The sequence below is a fragment of the Schistocerca nitens genome, chromosome 4 (genome assembly GCF_023898315.1).
Source record: "Schistocerca nitens isolate TAMUIC-IGC-003100 chromosome 4, iqSchNite1.1, whole genome shotgun sequence".
NCBI lineage: Eukaryota > Metazoa > Arthropoda > Insecta > Orthoptera > Acrididae > Schistocerca > Schistocerca nitens.
The window spans coordinates 426,259,392-426,270,776 of record NC_064617.1 but is presented as its reverse complement, the minus strand read 5'-3'; the positions used below and the strand labels follow the sequence as shown (position 1 = coordinate 426,270,776).

Sequence of the window (11,385 nt, the reverse complement as noted above, 5' to 3'; positions counted from 1 at the left end):
TGAATGCGCACTGGCGACTGTCACAGGAGCGTCCTATATCTAAATTCACAGCCTCTGCAAATACTATTCCATCTGTGGCGTACAGGCGCATGCGTAAAGGTGAAACTGCATGTCCGCCCTCTATCCGACCGCGCGCTCGTGGCGCCGAAAACAAACATCAAATGTCACCAGACGTGTCATTATGAATAAAATGTCTTCCCTCAGAAGGAATTAAAGACATCGCCGGGTCCCAAGCCTTTTCCAGTTGAATCCACCTCAACGATTTATAAGATCTTTGCTTGACGTATTTCCACAGATTCTTTCATTGCTGACACCGAAAAAAATCTCGCCTGGGTCATGATTTTTGTGGACAAATGATCCACAAAGAGTCCTGTGATAATACAACGCTCAGCTAAGGCCGAGTTACTGGGGTGCGAAAGGCGAGTGCGGTGCTCATGTTCAACGCATCTTTCATCCACTGTCATATCGTCCGACCTATGTAAGCTTTGCCAAACTGGCAAGGAGTTTTGTAAATTCCGGCGTTCCGCAGTCCCAGATCGCCATTTATAGAATCGAGAAGAGCAATAATCTTCGCCGGTGTCCGCCTCCATAGCGCAGCGGTGGCGTTACCGCCTACCACGCAAGGGGGCCCGGGTTCGATTCCCGGCAGGGGACTGGGTTTTGTGTGTCCTCCATCGTCAGGAGGGGATATCACGGCCAATAAATGCCATACGATCATTTCATCTTCGCCGGTGGCCGAAAGACTACTTTAACTTGATCTACGATCCTGCCTACTTTAGACGAAAGGTTGCCGACATATGGAAGGAACACCCTAGATGTGAATGGATCCTTATGTTCTTGATGTTGTGGGTTGTAACGTTCCTTCCTCCTCAGCGTCTTGGAGCGTGCATCGGGCACATGTAGTTGCTGATGGAGACAGCCTTACAAAGGAGACAGAACACCTACAGTTGGTGTTCAAAGATAATGGTTACCCTCTGCATCAGATTAGCACAGCGCTAAGGAGGAAGAAATGTGACCAACCACAATATCAAGAAGATAAGGAGCTGTTCAGATCCAGGGCGTTCCATCCATACATCGTCCAAAGTAGGCTGGATCCTAAGTAAACATGAAGTTAAAGTAATCTTTCGGCCACCGGCTCTCCTCGGTTCGGTAGACAACTATCTGAGACTGCGGAAGGCCGGAATTTAAAAAATTCTTTGCCAGTTTGGGAAAGCTTACATAGGTCAGATGATACGCACAGTACATGAAAGGTCCGTTGAAGATGAGCGCCATACGCCCTTCCAACCCAGTAAGTCGGCCGTAGCAGAGCATTGTGCAGGACCCCTATGGATTATTCATCCACAAAAATTCTGACCCCGGTGAGGTCCTTTTGGGATTCAGTAATTAAAGGGTATGTGGAAATACATAAAGCACAAGATCTCATAAATTGTGAGTGTGATTTCAACTGGACAAGGCGATCTCTTTAATTTCTTCTGAGAGAAGACATTTTATTCATAATTACACGTCTGCTGACTTCTGACCTTTGTTGTCTCACCTTTACCAATGCGCCTGCGCGCCACAGTGTATGCATCCAGCAACACTATATGCAGAGAGCGTGGATTTCGGTGTAGGACGCTCCTGCGACGGCCGCCAGTGCGCATGCATATCCGCACCAACTTTTGCTATGAAGCTGACACCGCGAACTAGCAGTCTCCGGTGGCAGACACTCACCTAAATAAGGCTGAACGGTTGCGAGCCGGAATATTGTGGAAAGAAGTCAACATGATCCCGCTACAATCCCGAAACCTCATTCAACGTTGTGCATATTCTTTTCTTCTTGTGTCATGAATTGAAATTTCCACTATTAAACAGGTTAAGAACAGTATTTGATGGACCTTTACTTGAAGTCAGATCTTGTATTAATCACATACCGGCATTAGACTGCCGAATGTGAACTAACTGTAACGTGGTCGTTGATAAAAGCCAATAGTTACCACATAGTCTGGTGGAGGGTAGCTTGTGGGAGACGTCTTAGCAAGATCTTGTGACACAAGGTAAAGCTTGGGCCACTGGGAACTCATGAGAAGATACATTCCGCACACAAATAAAGGGATCAAAAATGATTCTGTGTGTATGAGTTTTAAGTGTTATTGTCATCATGGTTCAAACCCATGTTAAAAAAGTATATTATTGTTTTGTGTGTAGTTGATAGTAAGAATAATACATAAGGGTAAATAATTTTCTGTACATATTTAAAACTGGTAATTTTTTTAATATCCACGTTAGCCTCTTATACTGTAGTAAGATTCACGTTATTATAAGTGTGATATAGAATCAGTTCCACTAAGCTTCATGCGAAAATGTCTCCTTCATGATGCAGTAGTTTGTTTCTCTTTTTATATTAATTTGTGAGTTCTAAACAAACTGCCTGGGTGCATACTTACACTTCAAGACGTGAGGTGGCGACAATCGTGAAATACTGAAGGCGCATACGAGAATCGGCGATATCCTCAGCTGACAAGAAGCAAGAAATGGGCATTCCTTGCGGACGCACTTGTCGCGTACAACAACCCAGTAGAACGGCAGTCCCTCCAGACTGTAGTGTCTCGCAGAGAGGGTGAGGTGCTAGCTGCAAAAAGTTTGAGTGAAATGCCAAAGGGGGAAGGGGGGAGGGGATGAACAAGGAAGTCCATCTACCATAACTATACTTACATCACCTCAGCAGACGTTATATTGAACCGAGGCAACAGTCACGACTCAGTCCACCGTCGATACTCTAGAGAATCTTCAGCTAAGTGCAACGCTGTTATAGTCCGCTGCCCGTATTGGAATGTGAATTTATCCTTTACAGTCAGCGATACAAATAATTATAGGAATGCTACCAAATTCCGCTGATGAGTAAGTGGCTGCACAAAACAGTTAAACAAATCTTAAGACAAAATTAATTGTCCTCCTCTCACTAAGTGTAGAGTATACGAATTAATGTATGTTTTCAAAACCATTAACTTATAATTTTCTTATTTTCCTAAGTCAGCTTCCGATAGACTGAAACAGTGTGATAGCACTTACAAGCCAGGGCTTCCAATGATGCTATCGTTCCTTTGCTGTCTTTATTAGTATATTATATCAATATCTTCATGTTATCGATACTTATTTTTCTTTTGTTTATATGTAAATGTTCTTGATAAATTAATTTTGAATTCACTTTTGGACTTTACTAATTTTAACTGTTACCTTTATATCTGTCACTGTTGTATCAGGTATACATATTGCCGTTTTACTTACCTACCTCATTCCATTTGTGTCTTTGTCATAACACATTATGTGCCAACCTCACGGCCTTACTCACCTTAACATTTACGTTTCTACATACCATATCTTTATGACCGTAACTTCAGGTACCAGAATTGTGCCCTATGCAGTTGTTAAATTCACGAATCAAACATTAGTAAAGGTACGTTCACGAGCAACACAATGTTTTCAAGTAATACCTGTGCCTTAATTGTGGTCAGTTCTTTCATCATTCTTAAGCTTTATGTTTTTATTTTAGGAGGACACTGGGTCCACTTTGCTAAAAGACTATAGCTCTATATTTATCTCAACTTGTAGAAAGTCAAAGGATCAATGTGGAGCGTCTTTTGCGTGTTTTTCTGCAAAAGACAGTTCAAATCTGCTCTAAAATGTAAGGAGTGTGATGAAAGCTGTCTGCTACATTAACAGCTTTCATGACTGAACTTCTTTCACGTTTTGTTAACTCGCAGACGCTTTGCCAGGGTATATTATGAACCAATCCACCGCTACTGTAAGTCTGATTGTCTTTCACAGTACGAGTAGGACCCTTGACTACGTATTTTGGTGCCTTCAGCAAAGACAGTAATTTCCTTGAATTATCATTGCAATCAACATACACATATTTCAATAGCGACAGAGCAATATATGTCACCTATTTTCTTTGCACGTCTTTTCAGCACAGAAGGAAAGTTCGCAATTGAAGTTAGCAGAAGGTGCTGGCGGCTCTCCGCTCAATATACAACGTGAACGCATGTGTCTGTGAATAAGAAGATATTTAGATTGAAACACTAGGTAAGCAAATGGGACAAACATGACCATTGCACTGTACACGTCTACAAGCTTTGTTGCTGAAGCATTGTAAGTGTTAAGCCATTTTTGTAAAACTCTGTTAAATGTCTATTCATGCCCAGTATTATTACGTTACACAATATTAGACTACCATACCCCTGTTCCTTTTGGAATCTTTGTAATAAAAAAGCGTTATTATGTTATTGGTGGGTCTCAATTTCAAACGGTTTATGGGAGGACGTTTCATTGCATGGCTTGTTCTAGGATACATACTTACATGTAACTCAACATAAAGCAGAAGACAGAGGGTAACTTATTACCTTCCACGTCACAAGGGAAGCAGGAAATGAGCACAAACAGAATAATTTTTTCTGTTAAATGTAAGAAATAATTGAAATATATCTCGTGCTCTGGGGGCGAACAGTGCAATAAAACTATAGTATTCTTCTGGTGCCTTAGCACTCTGCGATTTTGTTCACTACTTATAATATTCGATCTTAGGAAAATGTTAGTATCTGAAATCTTTGTATTTCTTCTGACTTTGAAGGGAATTTTTAGTATTTCTAAAATGAAGTAGCGTTGTATTACCGTATAGTTGTATACAGTTTTGTATTCTCCTTAGTTTGATTTAACAGGCGTATTTCTGATTTGTTAGTATGAGAGGTACTGTAGCACAAAGTGCCTTATGCTATTTTGTCCAAAACGGAGCTATTTGTGTAAAAAGTATTGTCAATGGTGACTGATTGCTGTCTTTGCACGAAATAATCTGTAGATAATATAAAGGCTTTCAATTAGTAATAAAAATATTTCTGTCTACCATTGACTAAGTAAAGGTATGTGGACTTAACATTAGCAGAAGAAATATTGTAGAGCATGGTTTTATTCCCTGTATCTTTATTTATGAGTGAATAGAACTATAAATGTACAGGACATCTGCGTGGTTACAAACAAAATACACTACCTTCACAAATGTGAGGTGTTGCAAAAGCTTACTAAGATGGGGTATATACACTGAACTATGTTATCTCAGCATCTTTGTACAGATGAAGGTTTAATAACATGAAATAGAACTCTAAAATCTGTCACTTACTATTCTTTACTTCTGTTCTTAAATCTCTGACGGAATAAAAATATATAATTCCTTCCGTATTTTTTCATATTTTCAAATATGCTTTGCTTCTGACACATATCTTTCACCTGAAACTAACATGTACTTCAACTTTCAAGATAAAACTCTGTTCGCAATTAACGGTATTTCCTGTGTTACAAGAAAACCTCATACCCTTGAGGTAGTTTACCCATTTTATACGCAAAATCCACTCAGTTGAAACTAGGTTCCTGTTAGTATCCAGATTATAAATAATAGTGCTTTATTTAGGTCTAGAGTAAAGACACTGCATTACTAGTATTAACGAGAAACGATTGCAAACAGCGAATCTGTGCTGTTACTTACAAGACATGTCAAAAACTAAAACTGTTTAAGATTAAATAAACGAATATTACTTAATCCATGTGCATTAGCTTCAAATTACATATGGCAACCAGAAACTTACCGTCATAAGACTTAATACTGGTTACTCTTGGCCTCTTATTTCTGTACTATAGACTAAACTTTGCTTAAGCAAACAAACTGTAGTGCTGATTTCTTTCTTTCTTTTTCTCGCAGAAAATTGATGACATTGAGAAATATTGATTCAGAAGTTCCACATTGTTCACGTTGACTTAAGAATGAATAGAGGTCTTTAGAAACAATCTGGTCATTATAATATTTGAATATACTCTAGTTTTATCGGAAGTATATAAATCATTTTCTTGTTCACCTTGCCAATAACCATTTCTTAAACTACTTTTAGGAAGACTGTAGATATGAAACCAGACAGATTCGGGTTTCTAACGTTTGTATTCCTGAAATTGCACAAAATAATTTATAGTCATAGTATATGTTGTACACTGAAAACAATACTACATGTTCTCTGATATTCCAGTGCACTGAAAATACTGCGATAAAGTATAGCAGAAAAATACGCATAAATGTGTCATTGTGTTGTGGATGTATGCATATTTATAACTTTCAAGTAATTTCTGTATCTACAGTTTTACACTGTAGGAAAGCAACTTAATCAGTTGTGAAATGTAAGGTCAGTAAAGCATTAGTTACCAGTCACATTGTTGGGAAGTAGTCTACATTATATAAAAACAGAGCATTTAGGCATACTACATTTATTTGATACATAAAGGAGAACAATAAATAAACAAATCGAATAATACAATAATTTCAGCTTGTTAAATATTACATTGTAATTAACTTATCGATCCATTACTATCTGCACCCAATTAGTCTTTCAATACACAGTTATACTAAGTGGGCTAGGATGTGAACGAATCTGTTATCTAGAGATTATACAAGGAATTAACATCTAAGACTCTTTTTCAGTAACGAAGGCTCGGCGCTGTACCAGCCTGCTACTGGCGCTCGAAAACCTGCCGATTGCGAGGAGTAATTTGATAGGGCAATCTAACGCGTGGATGCAGTTTACTGTTCATCAGAGAAAAATGTTATTTGGCGGAAGACGAAAAGGAGCAATAATGACGGCTGTATTGTCTCTGTCACGTGTGGATATCATTCCCACATATTTCTCGAGCGCGAAATGTTAGATAAAGGCTCGTTATGTACTACATTATTCATAACTGTTTTACCGAAAGAGTAACACTGACTAAACGTAATAAAATCCTCATAAAGTAAAAGAGTTTCATTTGAAGCAAATAAGATGCAGAAGATATCAAAATTATTTCTGTTTATCGCTTCACAAGTTGCGTGTCGGTGTTAGTGTAATTTCAGACATAAAGCGGAAGACAACTACTGCCTGATTACAGGAGGAAATAAGCTATTTAGCCAAGAAAATATCAGGTAGAGGGCGGACTGAGGACAGAGGAGTCTCCCTCAGTGCTCGAAACGCAATTTGAAGCACTGTGGTAGAAAAACTGGAGACTACGTTTCGGACGTTAAACTAATTAAAGCCATCATGACAAGCACAATATAGCTGTGATGTTACTGTAGTAGTGTCGTCGTCGTGTAACGTAATCACGAGTTAATCCGCTGAACCTACTCTTCTAAACTCAATAAAATGCGTCTCATAATCAGATCGGCATGCATGTAAGAGCGACCACATTCTGTTTTCTCATGAAATAATGTTGAAAATAGTACTTCGTCCAGACAGTTCAACATTTCACGCAGGTAGAGTATATTAGAAATAACGAACATGACTAAATGTGGTAAAAAAATAATACTGGCTTTTGAGTGTCTGTGTGTGTGTGTGTGTGTGTGTGTATGTGTGGTGTGTGTCTGTATGTGTGTTCTACTGTTAAGGGTTACTTGATTTAGAATATTTCGTTTCATATAGTTTTATTGTTACAAACTGCAATGCACTACGGGCCCAGAAACTTCATCGTTCAGCATTATTTCATCAGAATGTATATTCGTCTCCACAAGTGTTGAGGGGAGTTTTATCTAAAAGAAGTATACAGTTTTTATTATGAAACCTACGACTATGTTTGTAGGTTAGCAACAATCCTACCTTTTTTTAAATAATACATTGAGTTTAGAAATAATACGTGTTATAGTTTCAAAAGGAAGAGTTCATGAAGACAGACGACTAAGTAATGTTATTTTAAGTAGGCACACATATTTTTGGGGCAGCTGAATCTCATCAATATTGTTATAGTAAGACTACTCTACACATCCACGATATTTCAAACAATTACACATTTTTATACGATTTGACAAATTTTTGTCACTGGCTTGCCAGTATATTCAAAACTGGGTTTGGCAGAAAGTGAGCTAAGTGTAAGAGTGCAAGGTAAGTGCTTGGGTGGTGCGAAGCAGTCGGCAGTCGCGGGCGCCGGCAGAGGGAGAGCCCGTGGGTGGCGGTGGCGGTGGCGCGCCTATTTGCCCCACTTCTGGAAGAGTCCCATGCGCTGGCAGCGGCAGTTGGCGCCCCACAGGTTGCACCTGCAGCTCGAATTGTAGCAACAATCCTTCGGCCGGTGGTCGCAGGTGCCTCCTCGGCGGATGCACGCGCGTCTGAAAAGGTAAATGAAGGAAGAACGTCTGCAAAGAAATGAGAGAGCTCAGGGAAAAGTCGCCGACAGAAAAGACACAAAGAGGACGACACAGGACATCACACATCAAAACGACACAAGTGGACGAACACGACACAAGGATACACAGATAAATATAAACACACACATCAACAAGAGACCAGGTGTGGCTGTCATCTGCTCTAAGGTAATGATCCCTCAACCAGTGCGTTGGTTTTAGCAGTATAGTGATTAACTAGGCGTGCACCTAATGCGAGTGATACGTTTTTGCCTCGCTCCAAGCTTTGAACTAGTTTACCCACTCACTTGTAAGGCTCCAAACGACATTGCATCTTCATATTTATTACTGTCATGGTAAAATAATGTATAAGTAACAAAACAAATCCTATAACTGATGGAGGACTAACCTTGAACCTTAGAATATATAGTTTGACAGCTAATCAAGTAGCCACTGGCTCACGACTAGCTGTCGTATCTTAGTTATTTCAGATGGATTCCAGTTAATGCGGCCCACCTTGAGTTCCTCCCTTGTGACAACCTCTTCGTCTCAAAATAGCAATTGCAGCCAACGTTCCCAGTTATATGTTACATAAAGTCCTCTCTCTATCTTCCCCTCGAAATTTTACCGTCTACAGCTCTGTCAAGTACCATGTAATTTACTTCGTGTTGTCTTAACACGCATCGTATCATCCTGTCTCTTTTTCTAGACAATGTTCTCCCCATGTTGCTCTCCTACCCGATTCGGCCGAGAACCTCTACATTTCTTATCTTAACAGTCCATCTAATTTTCAACATCCGTGTATAGCGCCAAATCTCAGTCCCTTCAATTTTCTTATTTTCTTCCATGATACAACCAGTGCATTAGTGGATATGAAAAATACAACCTGGAAGCCATATTGCAAAAGTGGATTAGGGCTAAAAGAAGAAGTGGATCGTACATCTTACTCTCTGCCAACTACTATGACAAATTTATGATGAATGATCAGTACTTTAAGTGAAGATAATTCATGAGCAAAATGTAACCATTCATGTTTTTGTTGAAATATTTATTTATTGCCTTTACTAGTTCTCAAATATGATCAAAGCTGATGGTGAAATTTTCAGAAGTTAGGATATTTCATAAGTATTGTGAAGTTAGCTATGAAAATCTTGCCCTAGGCAGAAAAAGCGGAATATTGATATTACATTCTCATTTATAGCAAATGATTACGTACTACGCTAATCTATTTATCGTGCGTTCATAGTAGTTATTACAGCAAGTAAAATTTTCCTTTATCACAGTATGTGTTGTTAAGGGATACTGGTTTTAGAAGGCTTAAGCCTTTGACCATGCCCGGCCAGAGTGGCCGAGCGGTTGTAGCCGCTACATTCTGGAACCGCGCGACCGCTACGGTGGCAGGTTCGAATTCTGCCTCGGGCATGGATGTGTGTGATGTCCTTAGGTTAGTTAGGTTTAAGTAGTTCTAAGTTATATGGGACTGATGACTTCAGCAGTTAAGTCCCATAGTGCTCAGAGCCATTTGAACCATTTGAACCTTTGACCATGAATTATTGTTTCTCTAAGCGTCCACTTTCAGTCGCCTCATATGGAGTATCAACCTTCGGACGCCAAATGCCTTTAATAGAGAACACTGTGGCAAGCAATTATTCATATTTACTGTGATTAACTAATAGAAATTTAGATATACTGAAATACGAGACTGGCAAAGAAACGGCCCAAAAGCACGTGACAGTGTGAGCTTTAACAATGAAAATACGAAGCACGGAGACACTTCACCGAATATCATATATATGTGACAAATTAATACAGCATTCTAAGTAGACCAAACTGCGGTCAGAAAATGATCACTTCATTGTATCCTCAGCGTCCAGTATTTGCTATAATTATAATATATATGCAAGTCATTGTAAAATTTCGAGCTGTCTTATCCCTTCTGTCAAAGTAATTATAGTAAGAATACAGCTCCACGTTTTCCATACGTGTTTGTTAATGTGTACTATCCAAAAGTATCCACCAGTATTACAAGACTAACAAGACTAACATCCGCATTTTCTTCGAGCTATAATCCCTGAAAATATCACCATTCAGTAGTAAGTTAATTGAGGCTTGAAAGTGATTAATGAACAAAGGAAATTTTCTGGTTAAGAATAAGTGACCGCGATTTTTCCAAGTTTTATCTACACCTGTAAATTCCTGTTATAGGTTTCTAGAAATTGTAGAGGAGACTTTGTAGATAAACTTTTCATAAGAAACCCATGTGCTGGGGACGATGATGTCTGAGCTGCGTGCCCTATAGGAACAGCTCCACGTTGTCACCCCATTCTTTCTTGCAGAAAGTGTATTGCGACGCATTGTTTTATACACACGGTCCAGAAACCCTGGTGCGCGTTCCTCGAGAATCACGGGCAGCCCTTCTAGTCGTGTTGTTACTAATACCTCGCAGCAGTCATTATAGTCTGTGGGAAATAATATGTGATGGACCTGTGTATGTATGTCGAACACTTTTTATTGTTCTACTGTGAAAACTACCATTATGTCAACGTAGTACTTTTGCAACTATTGTTGGCTGTATGGTCATTGTTGTCCACAGCCAAAACTTAAAAAATAATAAAATAAAGAGGCGATCCTGAAAATCTTCTCGATACACTCTTCTACAGCTCTATCATTACGCACCATACCGTGAAGAGGGAGTGATCCGATGTCTTAATTTGTTTTATACCCAAATAGTACTCTGTCAAATATTGGTTCTTGATTAAAAATTCATCTACTAATCTCCTCTAAAGCCCCTAAAATCTTGAAAAGTAATTGATGTGCACTCTATGTAACTGATTTGAAAGTAATCGTAAATCAAGGGAGGCTCAGTCTAACAACCTCGTAACGCACGTCTACCTCCACACAGGAATTCAACAAGCTGTTACCTAGTATGCAGGAGAGGTTATGTTCTAAAAACAGCTGACAGCCACACCTGCAGCACACAATAAATACATAAAATATACCTAATTTATAAGAATTTCAAATATTATACACATTACAAATGCCTTTCTCGATGAATTACAGTTTATTATATTTACTTCCTTCTTATTTCTGTAAGAAAATTATACTTTTTAGTATTTAGAGACTGAAGGAAAAGTAGTCTTCAAATTGCTGAGATAATATGGACACTCACGCTGTTAACAGAAACAAGAAAAGTAGGTAGGAATAGAGGTAATGTAGAATTTCAGGAAAAA

The 11,385-nt window shown here is 39.0% G+C and overlaps 1 protein-coding gene across 1 annotated transcript in view; it reads right to left on the bottom strand.

Annotated features, from left to right (window-relative positions):
• Positions 1-6,263: 6,263 nt before the first annotated feature.
• Positions 6,264-11,385, bottom strand: part of LOC126252354 (uncharacterized) — a 443,983-nt gene continuing 438,861 nt past the window's right edge. Inside the window, exon 5 of the mRNA XM_049953245.1 lies at positions 6,264-8,140. Coding sequence (XP_049809202.1) covers positions 8,002-8,140 — 139 coding nt within the window. The 3' untranslated portion in view covers positions 6,264-8,001. The remainder of the gene's footprint in view (positions 8,141-11,385) is intronic.